Genomic DNA, 24504 nt, shown 5'->3' with positions numbered 1-24504 from the left:
CATTTTATTTACTATTTTATTATTATTTATCCACTCATGGATAACTCTGAGGTAATGTTTTAGATAGATTTGATTTGACATAAGCAAAATTACTTTCACATTCATTTTTTTGACATAAATATCCCTTTGCAGTACATGTATTAAAATCAAAAGTAAATAAATCAATACTAGCTTAAAAAATAACTAGCAACCAGTTTTAGTGGAAAAATTTTTAAACAAATAGTAAATAAAATACCAAAATGGAAACTTATAACTTCATTCATCTACCTCTAATAAATCATATTCTTACATTTCCTTTGTTCTACTTTAATTATTTTAATTTAAAATATACGTTATATAAAATGAACAAATAAAAATGTATTTCAAAAACAAAAGGTTTAGTGTTTTTTATGTACCCATATATACACATTCTTCCAGCTGTACTCCGATAAAAAATAAGTACGTTTTAAACCCGAACGGCCTGAATATCTCGTTCTTTAAGTGCTTTCAGCACTCATAATTTAAAATTGATTTTTAGAAAAATAACAATTCTTAAAGTAATGCTTTAACAAATAAAGGAAGTTAGTGGTTGTAAAAAGACATCTATCTTTTTTAGTTACATTAGGAGCAAACAAAATGTCTCATTGTCTCCGCTTTGGCATTCTAGTTGAACTGAAATCTGCTTTTAGGCAACTGTAAGCAGCCTGTTTAAGTGTAGCAGATAAAAAGTACATGCTGCTTCGGAGGCTTCGTGTTACTCAGCTCAGCATCCACTGCCGATTCTTGTTATTAATCATGACTTTTTCATTCTGGGCCCATCCCATTCCTGTTGTTTCTTCATTCTATTGATCTTTGCAAGCAAATATCCAGCTCTTGTAATTTAATTGTTCTTCCTCTCCATTAAAGTATTCCATCTCAGGTGGCTTGGAATTGTCAGAGAGTTTCAAACCAAGCCATCTTTATCTATTGCTATGCCTCCCCTTTTTCTCTTGACCTTTCATCTCCAAAACACGGTCCTACTGTTTGAAATCTGCAACACCAGTAGCTTCCTCCTGATCCTGCAGTTTCTGTCACACTTTTCTCTCCTTAGTACAGGGCTGTGGATTGTGGGTCACTGATTCTGGCCTGTCACCTACCTGGATTTTCAATATTCCACATTCTATTAATGCTTTGCTTTCTTTTTAAAACTGACTTCTATGCAGTTCACATTGTGTAATCTACCAACCATTTGTTCCTTCTGAGAAGTCCCTGGAGGGACCTTGCTTCATCCTCGTGGCCATCTTATTCTCTGACAATATTATCCTTTTACTGGACTTCTGTATATCTGCCAACATTTTGTTCTTGTCTTTCTTCCCTATCCATCTGTCTTCATTCTACTTTAATTAATCTTCATGCCATCTTATTAGCTATTAATCAAGTAGATATCTGTGTCTTCATGTTATCTAATTTCACAAATCCCTATCTGTATATTGTAACTACTTCTATGCAGATGTACCAAAATCATTCCTTCATTTTTAGTCAAAACCTATTTCCTCATAAATGAAATACCATTATCATAGACTCTCTCCAAACTGTATATGTTGTTCTTGCCTTCTTTGTCTCCATCCAAGACTCTTTTAATATTGCTTCAGATGAGATCACTCTTGCCTTTACATACTACCATTGATCCTTTGGACTGTGGATGACTATTGCTTTACATCTTTTTTTTATTTTCCTCATCAACATCTTCAATATCTGTACTATTCAGTTCCTTGTTCTTAGTCGGCCATACTTCTGTAACTCCTTTCACATGGGCCACTATGCAACTGCTAACTGTGAAAGCTAGAGGTCTCCGTGACCCCTTGAACCCTCAGACTAGACGTCAGACACCAGGTAAAAGTCCAAATATAATATTTATTAATATAAATAAGTGCACAAAGCACCCTCCTCTCCACAATACTCAATAATAATAATAATAACAATAATCAATAAACAATAATCCTCCACACTCCCAGACACTTTGCCACCCTTCCTCCCAGCTCAGCTCCAATGTCTGGGCTTACCCAGAGTCCTTTTATAGCCCCTGACCCGGAAGTGGCTCCTGGCCAAACCCCCAAGTCCTTATCCCTTCCGGGTCAGGGTAAACAGTCCTTTTCATCCCGGGAGCACGCCGCTTCCTCCAGTCACGTGATTGTGACGCACTCCCGGGTTATAGAGCATGCAAGAGCCCACTAGCCCCCCTACAGCGACTCCTGGCGGCCCCCAAGGTATCCAGCAGGGCTGTGTCACAACACTACAAAGTCCATGAGGCCCTGCTGGAACTCGGGGCACAAATATGCTGTCCGGAGGGCTCCTCCTAGTGGCCTGGGGGTGGTGACCGGAGTCCATAGCCGGTCGTCCATCACATAACCAAATTCTTAACTAAATTCAGAATACTTGCTACACTTTAAACTATTCTCTTTATGTGAGGAATTGGATGAAAATGTTTTTCCTGAACTGTGGCACCCTACATGATTTTGCTCCTCACTACCACCGCGTTTGTCACTCCCTAATAAAGCATTTTGTTAGTGTCAATTATAAGAAAACAAATCATCATAAATGTGAACACTATTGTAACAATTTTAAAATGTATACAATTGTAATCTTCTATATATATAAAAGTCAATGTATGTGTGTGTGTGTACGTATGTATGTTCCAGCATCACTTCCGAACGGCTGGAGCGATTTTCATGAAACTTGGTACACATGTTTCTCATTGGTTGACTAAAAATACTGTAGGGTGAAATCAACCCGATCATGCGGTCTTGTATGCATGTTATCATCCAGTTGACACTCGGAATGACCACCAGAGGGTGAACTGGAGGTGACTGCCAGCATTCTGTATGTTTGAGCGCTAATGCACATCTGTTGCTTTTGAAATTAAATAGAGCTGGCATCCCAACTATTTTTGGGACTCATTCTGTTTTTGTGACTCAAACTACATATATATATATATATATATATTTTGGGATATGGCCGGCCATTCATCCCGGCCAATACTCCCAGGCCGCTAGATGGAGCCCTCCTTGCAATGTGGAGATGCCCCGAATTCCAGCAGGGCATCATGAACTATGGAGTTTTAATACACAGCCCTGCTGGATAACGTCGGGACCGCCAGGGGACGCTGCATGGAGACACAGACAAGTTTATTTTCCATACAGCCCGGAAGTAAATCCTAGTCACATGGTTGGAAGAAATAAAGGGCTTCCGGGCTGATGAAGAAAAGAAGTTTTTACCTGACCTGGAAGTGATAGAAAGTCACATGGACTGAGGGACAGAAACACTTTCGGGTCACGGACTATAAAGTACTCTGGGAAATCCCAGACGGATAAGCTGAGCTGGGTGGAAGAGTGGCAACGCATCTGGGAGTGGAGGATTATTGATTATTATTTATTGTTTATTAGAGTAGTGTGGAGTAGTGGTGCATTGTACACATTTATTATTATAATAAACCATTATTTGGACTTTTATCTGGTGTCTGACGTCTGGTCTGAGGGTTCAAGGGGTCATGGGGACCCTTAAACTGTCACAATATATATATCTTATATATACAGCAGACTGTAACAATCTTGCGGCCTTGTATGTATGTTATCATCCAGTTGACGCTCGGAATGTTTCTGGTGTGCTCTGTAGAAGCAACTGACAGTTTTATCATGAAAAATCCGTAGTATTATTTGTTTGTCGTTTAATGTTTGTTTTTGTTAACTATATTTTCATCTTGCATTATTCTTATTGTAACAATGTTGTTGTGGTAATTGAATTAAATCAACCTAATAATAATATTAATCTAATTGACATTCTTTTACGTTGTCAGAAATTCTGCATGTAAAAACTTATTACTACACCACAAAACAAAAATTAATCTATCAAAAAACCTTAAAAAAGGCTTCGCTTTTCCCATCGTTTTTACACTACTTTGAACGTATTTCGTGATTATATTTTGATTAAAATAGGCTATCTATTACATATAAGTAAGCAATTTTATTTTTATCTACCACAAACATCCTATATTTATTTTGTGGATTCAGCGGCTGTCTTTCTAATTTTTGTTTATTCATTAGTGAACTAAATGTCATTTGTTTCACAACATCATAACTAACTTGTTGGTGTTACAATTTTTTTGGAAAAAAGAAATAGGATTTTTTTTTAATATGTTAATAATCAAAAAACTAATTGAACTTATCAAAATCGAAGGTAAATTATAAAACAAATATCGCTATGATATTTAACTTATAATATTTATTTATATAGGTAAAATATTTAATGTTTAATTGATTGTAAAAGAATTTCAATTGGAAAAGACTAATTAGAGATTCGGTCTTGTATGTCTGTTATCATCCACTTGACGCACGGAACGTTTGCACAATCATTGAAAATTGCTGGAATCAATTTGAACACAGTCTGTTACTCACATGGACAACTTTATGCAGCATGTTCAAGGGTACAAAGTCCTAAGAACCTTTACATATTGGATAAAGATAGAAAAACTAAAAGCATTGTATATAACTAGGTACTTCAGTAAACAATACAAGCATATTACTGAGTCTTCATTGTTTGTTAATTTATTTTATTTTAAAGTTGTGTTTTTTTTAATTATATTTTTTTTCAAACAATTAAAAAAAAACACTTTACTTTCCTCCTGGGCAACGCCAGGTATTTCAGCTAGTATCAACATGTATACCATTTTCCAGTAAATAATTTTACTGTTTCATAATTCTTTTGGATAACAGGAATCCACCTTAACTAAAGGATATATGTCCATCTGGTTGCTATGTCTCTGTCCTTCCAAAAGATTTTGCATCACAAACATTTTTATAAATTGTTTTTGGGCGCCTTCCCTGGGATTTGTTCCTGCCTTGTGCCCTGTGCTGACTGGGATTGGCTCCAGCAGACCCCCGTTACCCTATGTTAGGATATAGCGGGTCGGATAATGACTGACTGACTGACTGGCTTTGCATTTGTCATTCCAACAGATGGCACGTCACAAGCATTTTTAGTAAACAAATGCTTTGTATTTGTCATGGCAATAGATAGTACATCACAAACGTTACTTTTACCAATACCCTGCCAAATGGCATATCACAGAGATATTTGCGTTGCATAGTGCACTGCAAATGTTAATACTGAGACCTCCGTTGATTACTTAAAGTATTCCCCGTCTTAGATGAATAGCACATCTAGTTAAAATCGTGTTCAAAACAGATTGATAGGATTGTATTCAATAAAATGATTAATTTTTAATCTGGTTATCTTTTTAAATGCATTATTTAAATATTTTGAGTTATTTTTGTGCTTCTTTGTATAATCTTCAGATCATTATCAAATTTATGCAGCATTCACATTCTAATAAAGCATTTCTCATATTTGTTGCAAAGTTCAATACTATAGCACTAAAAATGTGATTGGACTAAAACATGTAATCCTAATAATCAGTATGTATTCAAATATTTTCCCTTACCTTCACTAACTGTAAAGTTATTATGATTTCTTTTTGAATATTAATTTATGGACACAGTATTTCTATTATTCAGGGTTTAATTGAAGTTTGTTTTTCAATTATAGTATTCTAGAAGTAATAAAATAAGTGATTTTTTCATTTTTGTGTATTTTAAATTTTGGCATCAAATTTACAACTAATTTTAGATTCTTGAAAATTTTTCTCAGTGATTTGCTATAATTTATGGCGTTACTGTTTAAGACTGTGTTGGGTTTTTTTTCTTGTTTTTTTTTAATCAGTTCATACCATTGCAGTCATTTAATCGTCTATGCAGATTAATAACACTGACTCAACTTAATCTCTTATTCTGGGCAATTTTGTAATATTGTGTACTTCCTGCAATATGAAGACATTTGGTTATATTTCCTTATTTTTTTATATTTTGTAGAATGCTACAGTTGAGAGCAGAAGTGTCAGAAGAACTGCAGTTAAAAGATCAATGAACAGACACATACCCCAGGAGGCTGGCATTTATGCCCAGCTTGTGAACACAGATGATAACAAGTCTTTTGCTTCTTTCTATGGTGGTTCATTCCAAGGAAATAGAAAAGCAGACTATTGTGAGTAAAAAAATATTTTTTTTTTGCAGCTGTCTTTTGTATTACAGCAAAGATTGTATAGATTTTTAAATAGCTTAATACTGTACATTATTATAATTACCAGAGTTACAAAATTCTTTCTGAGAAAGCCTTCATTACAGTAATATAAAAAACAACAAAAACAAATCAGTTTTGAAAAGTAAAAAATAATGTATTAGGTACAGAGGTCTGAAATGATTAGAAAAAAATGTTAGTTCCCCAATGACTGCGTTATGTTTCATGGAACTGAAGCACAGTAAATAAATAAACAAATACAATATGAAAATGATTTATTCGGCTCTCAGCCTCTCATGTAGTTGGACAAGTGCCTTATTGGAAAAGAGCTAACTCCCAGAGTGCCTTGGGAAGTGAACCCATTCAAACTGTAAGAGGGCACCCAATCCAGGCGCGTTTTGCACAGAGCTTGGTGCCATCTTGTTTCCCTGATTACATTCAGGCACATTGTACAGCAGCACTGCATCATGATGACATCCTTTTTCTGAACTAGTTTTATCCAGAAGAGGGCTGAAACATTAAAACATGCAAAGCTGAAAGTAGTCCTGAATATGATGCCAGTGTGTCACTGAATGCCCTGAAGGGAAGGTTTTCAACCTTTACCTGCAGTTTTAAATGACACCTTGTAACTTCATTATTTCCTCATCACTCTTAAGCATATTTTACTTTGTTTTTTCTTTAATCTGTCACTCTTTATGCCTTTAGCAAAATTTAGTTATTTTCTGTCTGGGGAAAAAAATGACAATTGTATAGATTTAGCTGTGTTAACAAGAAACCCTAATATGATATTTAGTAAGAATATATGATATATAGGTTAGATGTCATATTTATAGATCGACTGTGGACCTCATGTAACCTCTTCTCATCTGTCTAAGTGAGTTATGGAAAGCCATCCAATGCTACGCATTCCAACACTATGGCTGCCATCAAGTCTATATAGCAATAGCAATAAAAGGTTTTTTTGTAACACATTTAGCATAGAACTCTATATAATGTTTCCCACCTTCCATTCCTGGATTGTCTATGTGCTGAAATACCTCAAGACATTATTAGTTTCCAACTACTATTCTAATGTAAAATACAACATAGATCATTTGGTGGAAGACAAAATTATACAGTTGGTAATATTGTAACAAAGGGAAAACAATAGTTGGTAACTTTAAATTATCAAAAGAAATAATTTTGTTAATTTTAAGGAACATGTCTTTGAGCCGATTCTATTTTATAGTGCAAGTAAATGCAGATTTTTGGTTACATTCCTAAAAAACCTTCGTCTACAGACCAAAGGATAGGCAGGTGCTCAATTTAAAACCGCTTATTTAAACACACTACACAGCCATTCAAGAAAGAATTTTGTCAAAGTGGTTAATATAACAATATTTTAGCCAAACTCTATGTCAACAGTTTATAATATTGTGATCATGTGACTGGATGATGTATCTGATGTACAGATTATGTAAGACGAATAACGAGATTTTTTTCATTGACGTTTTGCTATTGCTTCCTGTTCTGTCAATGGCGGTTCCCACTGAAGCATATTCTGTCATCAAACAGCATGGGTTTAACAACAGATAAAATAGTCATTTTTGAGTGGAGTTTTCATTTTTATTAATGATGTATATAATTTCAAGACAATCAAATAGAAAAATTACTAATTAACAACCAGATTCTAGTGGTGTGAAGTTCATGAGCTTAATGAAATGGCAACTGCAAAGGGAAAAGGTGCAGTTTGCCATATTCAGAAATGGGAAGTAGTATTAAACATTGATGATCCATGGCAGTAAATGAAAAAAGGATTTGGCACTATTAAACTGTGTTGCGAGACAGTAAAAAAAATGTGATGAGCTGGCTGCAAAACAGAAGTCCGTTTTTTGCTTATTTTAATTATACTGTAATATTGTAAACAAAAGATGCAAGGTGTGGTGATTTTTCATTCAGTGTCTTCTGATCAGTTTGTCAAATAAGTATTAAGTACGAAACATATTAGATTTAATAGTGAATAAATTTAGCTTTTAGGGAATTTCATTTTTTGTACAGTAAAACCTTGGATTGCAAGTAACTTGGTCTGTGAGTGTTTTGCAAGACGAGCTAAAATTTTTAATACATTTGAACTTGGTAAACGAGTGAGGTTTTGCAATATGAGTAGTATGTATTTGCTTTGTCTGCTGAGTGTCACGTGATCACAACTGAGCTGATGGTTCTTCTCTCTTTCTCTCTGCGGGATTGTGGGTAATCGTCTCCCATTCTCGGTCTCAGTCAGCGTGCCTCACTCATATAGTCAACATCCGTATGAGCGTATACTGTTTACTAAAGCATGGTGGCCACGTGTGTGTACTGTAACATGCGAGTCCCTGTCATACACCCCAAAACACGAGGCTGAGTCTCAGTACTTTAGCAAAACCAACTTTATTCAGGGTGAAACAGGAACATTAGAACATTAGAACACTCTAGACGAGAACAGGCCATTCAGCCCAGCAAGCTTGCCAGTCCTATCCACTTCCATCCATCCATCCATTATCCAACCCGTTATATCCTAACTACAGGGTCACGGGGCTCTGCTGGAGCCAATCCCAGCCAACACAGGGCACAAGGCAAGAAACAAACCCCGGGCAGGGCGCCAGCCCACCGCAGTCCTATCCACTTATTTCTTCCAAAAAAACATCAAGTTGACTTTTGAAAGTCCCCAACGTCTTACTGTCTACCACACTACTTGGTAGCTTATTCCAAGTGTCTATTGTTCTTTATGTAAAGAAAAACTTCCTAATGTTTGTGCGAAATTTACCCTTAACAAGTTTCCAACTGTGTCCCCGTGTTCTTGATGAACTCATTTTAAAATAACAGTCTCGATCCATTGGACTAATTCCCTTCATAATTGTAAACACTTAATCATGTCACCTCGTAATCTTCTTTTGCTTAAACTGTATAGGCACAGCTCTTTTAATCTTTCCTCATAATTCAACCCCTGTAGCCCTGGAATCAGCCTAGTCGCTCTTCTCTGGACCTTTTCTAGTGCTGCTATGTCCTTTTTGTAGCCTGGAGACCAAAACTGCACACAGTACTCAATATGAGGCCTCACCAGTGCATTATAAAGGTTGAGCATAACCTCCTTGGACTTGTACTCCACACACCGTGCTATATAACCTAACATTCTGTTAGCCTTCTTATTGGCTTCTGAACACTGTCGGGAAGTTGATAGTTTAAAGTCCACTATGACTCCTAAAACCCTTCTCATAAGGTGTACTCTCGATTTTCCAACCGCCCATTGTGTATTCAAACCTAACATTTTTACTTCCTATGTGTAATACTTTTACATTTACTGACATTAAATTTCATCTTCTCCTATACAGAGACACAGCAATCAGGCAGGGTCGTGACCAGGTTATTGTCCAAGTAATACTGTGCTCTTGCTTTTATAATGTTCTTTGCATCACCCATCGACGACAGGCGTTTATAGCACGACCGCAAACTTTTCTCATTCGCTTTTACAGCGAACTGCTACAGCACTGGGAACTTGCGGTTGCGGGACACTCTTCTACATGTCATCCCGTTGGGGGGAATCCCAAAAGAGTTTAGAAACCTTACAGTGTGTAAAGCATTTTTTTTAATTTTGTGTCCAAGTGTAGTGACTCTTCAGGCAAAAGCAATGGTCATTGGATAGGTTTTCTTGTTAAAGTCGCAAAAAAAGAAAAAGATTCCAGTGAGCCAACAGACAGCAGTGATTCCGTTAGTTAGAGTGAAAGTCGTCCTATACAATAACCCTCCTCCTCCTCTCTCTCGTCTCCCTCACACCAGCCATGAATCTTTTCAAAGGTAATGTGAAGGTTAATTTGTTTTACATATTTTTATTTTATATTTTGTATTAATCATTTTTATATGAATATTTTTGGGTTGTAGAACGAATCATCTGAGTTTTCATTATTTCTTATGGGGAAATTCGCTTTGATATACGAGTGCTTTGGAGTACAAGCATGTTTCCGGAACGAATTATGCTCGTAAACTGAGGTTCCACTGTATTTTCATTACAGAATCATAAACAAAGTGAATTAATAAAAGATATTCTGAAATACGGTGGGGAACAATGAAATACAGAAGGTGTTAGAATCCAGTGTGTGTACTAATCAGACACTCTTAGACTTAACAGTAGTAATACACTGTGGGCGTTACAATTTTATATAAACTCAGGAGAACAAGAAGCAAGGATATAAAGCTGATATAATGATTTTTTAGTGTGCAATCTTTGAAGGTGGTGTGAAATGCATTTTATTGACTTTGGTACTTCACTTGTATTTATTCAAGATTTACAACATGTACCATGCTTGTTGCTGCCTATCTGGGTAATATGGTTATTTCATGACTACAGTGGGCTGCAAACGTTTGGATACTCTTGCTTAAAATGTCTATTACTGAGAACGTTTAAGTGAGCAGAAGATGAACTGATGACCAAACGTAATAAAGTTAAAGATGACACATTTCTTTAATATTTTAAGCAAAGTTACATTTTTATTTCCATCATTCACAGATACAAAATACCAAAAAAATGAAAAGGGCCTGAAGCAAAAGTTTGAGCACCCAACATGGTCAGATCTTAGTAAGACCCCCTTTGGCAAGTATCACAGCTTGTGAACACTTAAGGCAGTCAGCTAAGAGTCTTTCACTTCTTACTTGGAGTGTTTTCGCCCATTCGTCTTTGCAAAAGTCTTCTAATTCTGCAGGATTCTTGGGCCATCTTTCTCTTTTGAGATCCAACCACAGATTTTCAACGATGTTTAGGTTCGGGGTCTGTGAGGGACATGGCAAAACCATTTTAGATTTTGAGGTGTTTTTCAAATAGGGTGAGAAGCTCAGTCATCCGGGAGGGGCTCAGAGTAGAGCCGCTGCTCCTCCGCATCGAGAGGAGTCAGATGAGGTGGCTCAGGCATCTGATCAGGATGCCTCCTGGACGCCTCCCTGGTGAGGTGTTCCGGGCATGTCCAACCGGGAGGAGGCCCCGGGGAAGACCCAGGACACGCTGGAGGGACTATGTCTCCCGGCTGGCCTGGGAACGCCTCAGGATTCTCCCGGAAGAGCTAGAAGAAGTGGCTGGGGAGAGGGAAGTCTGGGTATCTCTACTCAAGCTGCTTCCCCCGGGACCCAACCTCGGATAAGCGGAAGGGGATGGATGGATGGATGGATTGATGGATGGATGGATGGATTGTGTTTTTCAGATCATTATCTTGTTGTAGGACCCATCCTCTTTTTAACTTCAACTTTTTTACAGATGGTATGATATCTGCTTCCAGAATTTTCTGGTATTTATCTGAATTCATTCTTCACTCTACCGATGACATGTTCCCCTTGCCACTGGCTGCAACATAAGCCCAAAGCCTGATCAATCCACCGCCATGCTTAATATTTGGAGACGTGTTCTTCTCCTGGAATTCTCCAAACATTTTTTCTCCAAACATAACTGTGCACATTGTGACCAAAATGTTCTATTTGGACTTCATCAGTCAACAGGACTTGTTTCCAAAATGCATCAGGCTTGTTTAGATGTTCATCTGCAAACTTCTGGTGCTGAATTTTGTGGCCAAGATGCAGGAAAGGTTTTTGTGTGCTGACTGTACCATGAAGGTCACATTTGTTCAGGTGTCACTGCACAGTAGAGCAGAGCACCACCACTCCAGAGTTTGCTAAATCTTCCTAAAGGTCTTTTTTTCAGAGTGCTAGACAGCTGCTTAGAGGAGCCCATGGCTGCTGATTGTTGGGACAAGGTGTGAGGAGTCAGAGAATTTATACAGATTAGTAATTTGCATCACCTTGGGGTTTCCTAACAATGATTGTGAATAAGCCACAGCCATAAGGAGATAATTAAGGTCTGAGATCTTGGGAAAAGTTATCTTGGGTGCCCATACTTATGTGTGGTGCTCCGTACCTTTTTTCACTGTACAATTGTACAAAACAAAAGCAATACACTAATCTTGCATAAAATGCTGAAAAGAAATATGTCTTCTTTAACTTTATGCCATTTGGTTCATCTTCTGCTCACTTAACTATTTACAGTAACACACATTTTAGGCAAGGGTGCCGAATCTTTTGCATGCCACAGTATATGTGCTTCCTTTACTTAATTATATTAAGTACTTTGTTTTATTTTACTCATCACCTTTACTATTCAATTAAAATGGAAAGTATGCTTACCTTGAGAGTTCTTCAGATATTTTTGTTGCATTTCAGACAATGTAATCTGCATTTTATAATGTTTTAACACACCAGGACTGGGAGGACTAGTAAATGAATTTCGGTATAACAAAATAATTATAGGTAACCATTTTAAGAGTGTACTGTATATGATTTCAGTATAATCACATTGACTTCACTTTTTTTTTTCCATTTTAAGCTTACAGGGCATGGGATAAACGCCAGGTTTAAAATGTAATGACTGGTGTGTGCACAGGTCATATATGACTGTTGATATATTAAGTGATGTCCTTTGCAGTGAAATGCACTTAATAGGTCAGAACTACAATCTGCTATATGATCCCTGATAGTATGCCAAAAACATTGCTTTTAAATAGTGGCATCTTGGCCGCATTTGCCTCAGCTGGTGCCAGAAATGTGAGCTTGTCTAAACTGTGTAATAAGATGATTTAATCTATATACTGTTGTTGATATTGCTTTGCAATGGCTCCATTTTGAGCTTTTCATTTTTATAACACTAGCCAGAATAGAATAATAATCCTAGTAGCCTACCAATCTTTCTTATTTGTTATGGTTGCTAAACATTTGGATTCTCTCATAGCATCTTTTCTTTATTTATTCAAAGATCAGATTTTGATTGACACATGGACTGCAATAAAAAGTTGATTTCTATTGCATCTCTCAGTAAATAAAGAAAGCTTGAGGTTATAACTTTCAAACAACTTTTATTAGAGCAACTTTCAATATCAGTCTCTCTTTCTAGGAACCTTCTTCCAGTTCACTCTCCCAGTTCTCTATAAATTGTGAGATCCCAGCACCTCCCAACTGGAGTGTGCACTGAAACTCTGTTAAAACAAGCAGGGCTGGCTGTCCACTGCCGGTTCAACTGCAAGTTCGCAGAGTCACCATGTAACGTGTCTGTCACCCAATGATTGATGTGAAAAACATTTAAAACTGGCCAGTGACCAGGCCTTGCGCTCTTTTCTGTCTTCCCTCTTGTTCTTTTAATCTGAGAAGGGAGCCTAATGCAGCATGGCTTTCAATGTCACTGCTTGTGTGCTGTTTGTGCTTAAGTGACAGCTCATGTTTGAATTAATGTTTGGAGAATGTTCTTCTCTTCATAACAATAAAAGCTGATTTTTTTCAGAAACCTGGACTCCCCTCCTTCTCTCTTGTACAAGTCTGTGACTCACACATCACAATATATATTCATATTTTAAAGTGCCACCTACTGTACAACATTAATAACTCAACATAACAACTTCCACAACATTACACAGCAGTCAACTCACATTTCTGGTAATACGTAGCATCGCAGTCACAAAATGGTGGCAGCCATGAGAAAACTTGTGCAAACATTACCACAAAGACAATATGCTTTAAACCTTTTATTTTTAATTTCCCCTTTTGTTTCAGCTATATGTCCCAATTTGTGTTTTGATGTTTTCTTCCTGCTAATATCATCAAATTTTCCTTTAAATGACTAATACTTAAGGCTTCTGTCTCTTCACGCTACCACAAAGACTCTGTGTGCACAATTTGTGAAGGAAAGTTATTTATGGATAAAAAAGAAATAGCAAACACCTACAACAGGATAAGGATATGAGAGTGATGGCCTAAAACATTTTATACCTGGTGTAAAAGTAGAGGTAGTTATCGACCTCTCAAACCCTCAGGTACCATGCCAAACACCAGGTAAATGTACAATTATTATTTATTTTATAATAATACTGTGCACTAAGCACCCTCCACTCCACACTACTCATACAATACACTACTATAATAACCTCTACCAGAGACATAGAGCCACCCTTCCTCCCAGCTCAGCTCAGTGTCTGGGCTTTCCCACAGTCCTTTTATACCCCCTGACCCGGAAGTGGTTCCTGTCCAACAGTCCACAAGTCCTCATTACTTCCGGGTCAGAGTAAAAGTCCTTTTCTTCAACATGGAAGTACGTCGTTTCTCCTGTTCATGTGACCAGGACGTACTTCCAGGTTATAGGGCACATAGCAGTATGGGAGCCTTCCTACAGTGGCTCCCAGTGGCCCCCATGGTATCCAGCAGGGCTGCACATACAAACTACGAGGTCCATAAGGCCCTGCTGGAATTCAGGGAACCTCCATGCTGTTGGGAGAGCTCCACCTGGCAGCCTGGAGGTGTGGGCCGGAATATTTAGCCGGCCATCCATCACACTGGTTATGTAAGATGTTTTATCAGAAATAAAGTGAGGCACCAAGTCTTACGCTAGTACAAAAATTAATAAAAACATTGTGTAAAAACACATAAAGGGGTAAAAGATTTTTCTTTTACTTATCAATTATACTATAATAACTTTTACATCTAACTAGCCACAAGTAATAGAATGCATTTTTAAAATATTTAATATCTCTTGCCCTACGTGTACCTTCAGCTCCTTTTCTCGGTATCCTTGTATGGTCTGAACCTCTCGTGATCGGCGCTCCCTGTCTCGAGTGCTTTCTCAGACTCTGTCACATCGAGACAACATACTCACTTCCTGTCCCCTTTTATACTTCACCACTTTGAATGTGACTCTTAGTGTGCCTCCTACACCTTTTGTCCTCCTCATGTGGCTCAGTCTCTCTTCTCTGCCACTTCCTCTTTCAAACATGTCACCACAGCCAAACTGACGAATCAGACCAAAGCCAACTTATCCGATCAGATTGCTCTGAGGGACAGGACACACACACACACAGGCTGTAGTATTTTATTACCATATATACTCGAGTTTAAGTTCTCCCACGGATAAGTCAGGGCTTGATTTTACCGTATAATTTCTGGTATTTTATAATGACGGTCGTATAAATCGAATGCGGGAAACTCACACTATTGGTCCAAGAGATTATGATATGCTAATGCCCACCTGAGAGAGTAACCACGGAGCACACTGCCTTTTTTTCTATGTATTGTGCCTACGTGACCACACGGTAATACCCAAACTATTCCGAAGCGACATTTGCACTGTTTAGTGTTTTTTGTATCTCACACCCTCATACACCTTTATCATAAGAGCATCCCTTATCTACGATGGAGCGTTCGATCAGAAGAAAATATGAAGCTGGTTTTAAATTAAAAGTCATTGAGGTGGCAAAAGAAATTGGTAACTGCACTGCTGCAACAAAATTCAATGCATCTGAGAAACTGGTGCGAGATTGGAGGAGGTAAGAAAATGTAAAAAAAAAAAAAATAAGTGTCGCATTTTTGAACGGGTGTATAAGTCGGGGTCTGATTTTATGATCAGTTTTTTGGGTTTCAAGTCCCGACTTGTACACGAGTATATACGGTATATGGAAGAGTAGTTTAGCATTCCTTCCCAAGATTAATTAAAAGTTTTATATTCTGCTACTTTAACTTAGTTTGTCACTGCTGCATCACAACTTAAAAGCCTTGAATTAGATTCTTGGCTTAGCTTCAGTCTGAATTTGAACTTCCTCCCTGGGTTTATTATCTAGACCTGTGATTTTAAACGTAATCGTGATCCACATGAAGGATTCTAAGAGTCTGCCTGAATGTATCCAGCAAAACTGACATTCTGTCCAGGATTTGGTCTTTTCTTGTACCAATTACTGCCAGGGAAGATTCCAGCTGTCTGTACACCCATGATGGATAAAGCAAGTTGGAAAAATTGGATGAATGTTTAAAGCAAGTTGAGTAAGAAAAAAAGCTACATTTTTGAACTTACAGTGCAATGTGAATTTCTGTGTGTACTGTCTTACACGCCTTTGAAAGTTCATATTTTCACAACCGAATGCATTCTAATAAAACTGAAGGAAACAAAGTCTATCGTTGATAAGGGCAGATATTCAGTATTTAGTTGTGTATAAAGTAGTGATCAAGACTTTCCTTTTAGCAGTGTGACTAGAATTTTAAACATAATGCCACTGCTTTTGCCCTCATTATAAATCAGAGATACCATTTCTTCACATGCAATGTCACAGAGTAAGGCAATCATTATGTGGCAGGAGTGACAGCTTCATATTAACTGGTGTTTTAGTGGACCTTAAATTTCAATTTTTTCAGTTTACTCTTGTATAGATCTTTTCAAATACATTATAGTATAATTAAAAACAATAAAACATAACATGCAAAAAAACCTAAAATCAATGCTGAGGACAAAAAACGTTTGCTACATATATAAATCTACCAACCTTATTAAAAAATCAGGTTTTTGGTTATTACTAGTTAAACTGAAGAGTATATGACTATCTCTCCAACACCAGTTGACAAACAGAAAAACAAAATGTTAGTGTTCCCTTTCTTCCCTTTCTCTGGCACTCCAACAATGTACCATGATGCAAATAGATGTCGATAACTATAGAAAAACACAATGAACTTGAGATTTATCATTGATGATGACACGTCAACTCTAAGGTCTGTTTGAGGATGAGAAAGGATAATTTACATTATAATAGCAGTAAGTGATGCCACCAGATACTGAGAAGAGAAACAGAATGATAATAATTCTGTAATAACCAATGGCAAAGACTGAAGTAAACATTTAAAGCATTGTGAAAAGACTCACCAGAAGCCCTATAACACTGATCTGGCATAATGAAATAATGAGATTTCAATGCTAGTCCCCATCACTACACAGCTGAAATGAATAAGCTGAGGTTTGATGAGTACACGCTGCGGGCTGGAACTGCCCAAAAGATGACAGCTCTGAAGTTTTTTAAAACCTGTGAATGGTGAGGCAAAAGAAAAGAGGCAAGTCAAAGTCTAGAGGACTTTCTAAAATGTGCATGATTTTGGTCAAATTCTGCAGGAGATAATTTGGTCAAGGCAGCAGCAATTAAAAGCAATATGGAAATCTTCAGAAAAGTATTCAACATTAATGTCATAGATCTTCATCCTTTACTTAAAAGCTGAGACTAGTTGGTCATCTATTATTATGGCTGTTTGACGTTTGCCTAGGAAAAATACTTTACTTCTGCATTTTAGTTTGTAAAAAGCACATTTCAAGATTTTAAAGTTGGCCCAGTAGTTGATTGATTGATTGCAGAGTTTAGAGTGTTACAAACAAAGGGAAAATAGGCCTTAGTAAAAATAAAAAGAACTTAAGAAAGTGGTTGTGTTTAATGAGAAAATAATTAAGGAAATTCTGAAAATGAAAAAAATGAGATGTTGGGAAGAAGAGAAAAAGTTGAAATTCCCATTTGCATGAAAAAGAACAAAGGGGAATACTGTGTTTACTTCAGGAAAAGAAAATTCCAACCATACACTTCTTTGAGCCAGCTTTGTCCGTTGCAATGTTCAAACCTGTTATAACAGCATCCAGCAAAAGGCAGTAGTCAGAGACTTATAGTCATTTTTATATCAGGCCAGTTTTAGGGACACTAATCAAATGCATTCTATTAAACATGAAAGGAAAAGAATGGTTTGAAAGGGAAAAAAGCAAGGACACAGTGTGAGCATACCATTTCTTATGAGGAGATGACCACAGCCTTGGACTGTCATGGAGGAAAACTTTAAACATTTCTTTTTGTAACCTGCAAGGCTCATACTGAAGAATGAAGAAGCTACTCAAGGCAAATTCTGCAATGCAATGTGAGATTATTACACTATATTTTAAAATACACTGCTTAATTATACTTAAACAATATGTCACTAAGATTAGTGCATGAGGAGGTCAGCTCCTCCTATATTTTTAGGCTTCAAGTATGAGTCTTCTGTTACAATGAACAATGTTATCGTTGCAAGAAAGTCATGTTTGATGATGATTCAATATTTTTAAATGATATGCTGAAGCACAATGTTTTCAGTTTGCAAAGAATATAAATATAAGATGCTTCCTAATATGAACCAGATATGTCCCTCTCTAATCGATTTTGGCTTTTTTGAATTAAACTGCTATATGATCAAACCTAAAATTCTGCTCCATTTTTACAAGCTGGTGGTAACAAATCTACCTAATGTGTCTCTATGAAAGTCTAAGCTCACACTTCATTTGTTTATTGCCCCCAAAGGATTCCAACAGAATAACAATGAAGTTGCCAAAAAATAAAATTGATTGTCCCTAAAGACCCCAGTCAGAGCTGAAATCCTCATTCTACTGAACATTTGTGGAATGGCTTCAAGTGTTGCATATTCTGATCCCTTTGCAATTTGAAAGAACTTCAAAAGTTCTATAAGTAGTAGTGATCATATATTGACATTTTTGAAATGTTTTTTCTTAAAGAAAATATTGAGGTACCACTGTGTAGAAGTTATGTTATTGTTTAGTCTTTTTTAGCCATTAAGCATTGTTTTAATATACAGTATACACACTCACTAAACAAATAATTAGGAACATTATGCTATATACTTCCTTTGACATCCAAGAGAGTTCAGTCTAGCAGAGGAGATGCTGATTCAGTTCTACACAGTAATACAATACAATACAATTCAATTTATTTGTGTATAGCCCAAACTCACACAAGGAGTGCCACAATGGGCTTTAATAGGCCCTGCCTTTTGACAGCCCCCCAGCCTTGACTCTCTAAGAAGACAAGGAAAAACTCCCAAAAAATCATTGTAGGGAAAAAATGGAAGAGCTTTGGGAAAGGCAGTTCAAAGAGAGACTCCTTTCCAGGTGGGTTGGATGTGCAGTGGCTGTCAAAAAATGGGGTAAATACAATATAATACACAGAACAGAACACAAGTAATCCTCAATACAATAATACAATAGTAGTAGTGCAAGTAGAGAGCAAAATGCAAGAGTAGGATTCCAATTTATTTAGTCCTAGAGACCTTGGCCATCAAACTGCTTTCCCTCATTTCATAGCTGAGTCAGTGATGTGCCGGCTAAACTGATGAAAGGACTCTTCAACCCAATGATTCCAGTGCTCCTTTATCAGAGATGACTTTACATTAGGCAGGCAAACAACATAGCAGTAGGGCAGTGGCACCAAGTGCCACATTTGAGTACTAAGGAGAGAAATAGATTAGGTTGGAGTTAGTGAAAAATTATAACTATCCTATTACTTACATTTTAGTGCTAATGACTAACAACAGAGATGTATTCTGTACAGTTAATCAGCAGCTCTAGTCTGGGTATGCTAAATTGAAGCAGTGAATCTTCAGCCAGGATTTGAATGCTGAGACCGAAGGGGCATCTCTTATAGCAGCAGGCAGACCATTCCACAGTTTAGGAGCCCTGTAACTAAAAACTCGACCTCCCGCTGTTATTTTATTAATTCTTGGAATCATTAGCAGAGATTTTAATGTGTGCTCTGGTTTGTAAGTAATGATAAGTTCAGATAAGTTAGCCGGACCTTGGACATTTAAGGCTTTATATGTTAAAAGTGGGATTTTAAAATCAGCCCTAAAACTAACTGGGAACCAGTGTAAGGATTTAAGAACTGGAGTTATGTGTTCGCATTTTCTTGTTCTTGGAATAATTCTTGCAGCAGCGTTTTGGATTAACAGTAAACTGAATAAAAAATCATTTGAACATCCAGTGAACACCGCATTGCAGTAGTCAGTCCATACTAGAAATAAATGCCTGATTTAAATGCCAGTGTGGTTTTGATCACCAAACTAAACATGACAAGAACAGACTGCACTGAACAGTCAGATCTGCAAAAAAGATCTCTGGCATCAGTCTTCCCACCATACAGGACCTGTACTATTACAGAGTTGTGAATCAGGCAGAGTTGTGAATCAGGCAGAGAAAATCATTATACCGACCCCTCTCATTGAGGGCATAACGTCTTTGAACTTCTCTCACCTACCAGACATTATAGACTGAACTACATCAAAACTATTGGATATAAGAACAGTTTCTCTCCACAGGCCATCAGGTTCATAAATAGCTAATTTGTCTGTCCTTACTCAATCTGCCATACCACCAAATATCTTGCAATTTTCGCACATACTGTATCACTAATACTTAATTCAGTATTTATGTACGCAAATCTTTGCATACGTTTACATTCATTGTCTTGTTTTTATCTTTGGTGTGTACTTATCAATTGTGTGTACTGTATCTAACTATACAGGGAGAGTCATTAAAAAAGGTATCAGATTCCATGTACAGTATATGAGCATACTTGGCCAATGTATGTAATTCTGATTCTCACTCTATTACTAGTAGCGCATCCTATTGCCTTCAGAACTGCCTTAGTTCTTCTTGGCATGTATTCCAAATGATGTTGGAAACATTGCTTTGAGATTCTGGTTCATGTGGGCACCATTACATTGAGCAAATTCTGCAGATTTGTCAGCTGCATGTTCATGCTGTGAATCTCCTGTTCTACAACATCTCAGAGGTGTTCTACTGGATTTAGATCTTCAGACTTGGAAGGCAAATGAAGAACATTGAACTATTTATCATGTTCGTTAATTTTTGTTTAGTTTGAGACTACCTTTGCTTTGTGACATGGTGCATTATCATACTGAAATTAGTCTTTATAAGATTGATAAATTGTGACCATAAAGGGATGCACACAGTCAGCAACAATACACAAATAAGCTGTGGCATTCAAGGAATGATTGATTTGTATTAACAGGCCCAAAATGTCCCAAGAAAATGGTCCTACAGCATTAGACCACCACCACCACCGCCACCAGCCTGGACTGTTGACACAAAGCAGGCAAGGTACATGGATTTGTGCTGTTGGTGCCACTTTATGACCCAACCATCTGTGTGCTTCAGCAGAAATTGATATTCATCAGATCAGGATATAATTTCCCCCTCTTCAGCTGTCCATTTCTGGTGACATTATGCCTACTGCACCCACAGCTTTCTGTTCTTGACTGACAGGATTGGGACCCGACGTGGTCTTCAGCTGTTGTAGCCTACCCAAGACTTGACATGTGCATTCTGAGATGCTTGTCTGCTCACCATAGTTGTAAAGAGTGTTTATGTAAGTTACTGTTGCTTTCCTGACAGCCTGAGCCATTCTGTTTCTCCCTCCTTCCTCAAAAAGGCATTTCTGTCAACAAAACTACTGCACACTGGATTTTTTTTGTTTTGGTTTTTTGTGCCATTCTAAGTAAACTCTAGAGAATGTTGTGCATGAAAATGCTAGCAGATCAGCAGTTACAGAAATATTCAAACCATCAACAATCATGCCATGGTCAAAATTACTGAGATACCTTTTTTCCCCATTCTGGTGTTTGATGTGAACATTAACTGAAACTCCTGAGCTGTTTCTGCACAATTTTATGCATTCCACTGCTGCCACATGATTATAATTGTTTGAATAAGCAGGAGTACAGGTGTTTCAAGTGATTTACCCAGTGAGTCTATTCATATACATGTGGTGTAGCGGGTCCACAGCTCACATCAAAAAGGACACTTTTTAAATAAATAATTGCCGTCTTCGCGGCTTAGAAAGGGGGTGTGGTAGTGTGGCAGATTGGTTCCCAGGGAATTCGTGATGCGGGCGAACCTCGCTTAAGTGCACAGGTGGGGAGTCGTCCGCATCCGTAATTGTTCCAGGGAGCTGCTGATTGCCACAACTGATCCACGTCCCCGTGATAAATAGAAGCACAAGGCGGCTAAGGGGGAGGAAGAAAAAAAAGATGAAAAGACGGACGCAGGTTAAGGTGGCAGGAGAGAAGGCAGGAAGCAGGGAGAGGAAAGCCGGTGCAAAGCAAGAGAACGAGTGAATGCAGGCTCGCAGGCAGCTGGACAGTGAGTCCTAGCGTGGTGTTTGGCCAACACTTAGGGTAGTTGGTAGAGGTCGCTCCCACTGAGCATTGTGAGGAGCGGGAGTGACCAGAAGAAGGATGGCTCGCCACGGAAGACAGCGGGAGTCGGGAGGCTTGGGAGGTGGATTCCCCAGCATGAGCGTTGGGGGAACCCAAGTCTCGGTCTGGAGAGAGCTGAACCGAAGCCAGGGATCGGGAAGCCTCCAGATCAGAAGGTCAACTGCAGGTAGGGTGGTTCCCCTGGTGCATAGCCTGGAAGGGAGAAGCAGGGGAGTCACCAGTAATAGAAAGGTACTGGGCTTTGTTTTAAAGGACAGCTTCCAGCCGTTGTTTTAATCTCGTTTTTAAAGGATTTATTTATTGTTTTTTTAACCTCCACAATTCACAGCTTTTTATTGGATTATTTATTTAAAGATTTTTGAGACACTGCACTTATTTATTTGAACACTGTTTGGTTTGCTGTTTTATTAATAGCACTTGGCACATTTTTTTTTTGCACCATCACCTTGCTTTGTTGTGCCTCACTGCCTAGCTCATCAGTAACATTACCGATGGTGTCAGGTTCATAGCTCCTAGAAGCTGAATGGGAGCATGGTGTAGAACTTGCATTGTCACAATATACCCTATAAGGTGTGTCATGTTTCCAGACTGGTTTCAGGGAGGTTTCTCATTAATGTTGCTTTTAGGGGAGAAAAATCTATGGTTTTATTTTTCATATACTTTATTAGTCTGTATCTTAATACATAACTTGCCTGCCTCCTCACTCACTCACTCACTCACTCACTCACTCACTCACTCACTCACTCACTCACTCACTCACTCACTCACTCACTCACTCACTCACTCACTCACTCACTCACTCACTCACTCACTCACTCACGTCAGTCCGAAGCCGAATGCGCAGTCGCCTTCTGCGCCGCTGCCCGAAAAACCTTACAAGACCGAAATCCAACCCCAACATCGCGGCAGGCGGCGGATTTAGCCTACGCATTATACAACTGTCTTCAACATGTACATTCATGACTTAAACATTTCAAAGTTCGTCTCACTTCCAACTTATACAAATGTCTCCAAAGAGAAAATTTGCTTCATCCAATGAACGTCCGTCTGAAGCCGAATGCACAGTCGCCTTCTGCGCATCCACCCCCAACATCGCAGCAGGCAGCGGATTTAGCCTACGCATTATACAACTGTCTTCAACAGGTACATTCATGACTTAAACATTTCAAAGTTCGTCTCACTTCCAACTTATACAAATGCCTCTAAAGAGAAAATTTGCTTCATCGCGGCAGGCGGCGGATTTAGCCTACGCATTTCGGGATTATTATTCTGAAATCCCAAATCCTTCCGCCCAGGCGTAGGATATTTGCCCCGATCACAGCCAACCCTCACACTCAAAATAATACGTAAGAACATACTATTATTAAGTACTTTCAGCGGGTGAGTGATGTGAAGGTGCAAGTTAAAGATGGGCCACATCAAAGGAAATTACTACCAAACAGTGAGAGTGTCTTCACAAAAAATGTAGTCTACAGAGAGATTTTACAACTTTAGTTGCATACTGACAGACCTCCAGTATACAAACAAAAAACGTTGTCATAGATAGCATGCCTTTTTTAAGTGTACAGTATTTTTTGCCATGATAAAGTCATACATATCCCAAACCTCTTAGTTAATTATCATTACTTACATCAGTTTCTTATTTATTTCTTACTGTACTTATCATTTGGTCTTCATACACTACTGACACAAACTCATGTCCATTTCATCTTACGTTGTCGAAACGGGCTTTTTGTCTAGTTTGAAATAAAGTATAATATTTCATAGAGTCTTAGTGTCCTGAAAAACATTTTTGCATCTAACCAAAGACCCTAACCTCACACATTCTCCATAGTTTTGAGTGGATTATCCTGGTGTACCTAAAATGGCAGCTGAATGAGCATATCTTGAATATTTTGCATCTTCCGTATTAATGTAACATACTTGATGCAGTGATAGTGACAATAATGCTACACAACTCTTCATATCTGTTTACCTGGAACATAAAAATTATTACAGGACAACCCTCCTCTAATTAAATGGATAATGAATTACGTGCTGCAAAGACCACAAGAAATGTGGCTCAATGAGTTAGTTACAGATATTCTTCAGTGCACCATATGAGTAGGGTACTCTCCTTACCACTTTCTGTTTCATCTTATACATCAAAAAGAACAATTGCCTTTCTTGATCATATCTGAATTCTTGGTGTTAATAATTCTGAGTGCAAAGTAACGTGTAGCTTAACGAGAGCTTTATACAACTCAACATCTGTAAATCTTAAGATTCAGTGATGGAGTTTAGTAGAAACATGCAGACCACTTTAGTATGTGTTTATTATTTTCTTTTTTTGGTAATATGCCTTTTATAGTGTATTTTATGTATCTTCGTGCTAATGTGATATTTCCCTCTTTTATTTATTATAGTCAAAATAACTTTACTTTAGCTTCTGCTGAAAACCTGGAAGTTTAAATCTATACTTCACACTCATCATCATCCCAAAAGTGAAGATGAATTCCTAATTCAACTAGAATTTGTTTGTGGATA

The 24504-nt window shown here is 37.8% G+C and overlaps 1 protein-coding gene across 1 annotated transcript in view; it reads left to right on the top strand.

Moving 5' to 3' along the window:
* LOC127530004 (uncharacterized) overlaps positions 1–24504 on the top strand; it is a 437517-nt gene that overhangs the window by 8766 nt on the left and 404247 nt on the right. The window contains exon 3 of the mRNA XM_051935553.1: positions 5883–6054. Coding sequence (XP_051791513.1) covers positions 5883–6054 — 172 coding nt within the window. The remainder of the gene's footprint in view (positions 1–5882; positions 6055–24504) is intronic.

Source organism: Erpetoichthys calabaricus, chromosome 13 (genome assembly GCF_900747795.2).
Source record: "Erpetoichthys calabaricus chromosome 13, fErpCal1.3, whole genome shotgun sequence".
NCBI lineage: Eukaryota > Metazoa > Chordata > Cladistia > Polypteriformes > Polypteridae > Erpetoichthys > Erpetoichthys calabaricus.
This window is presented reverse-complemented; position numbering and strand designations above follow the sequence as displayed.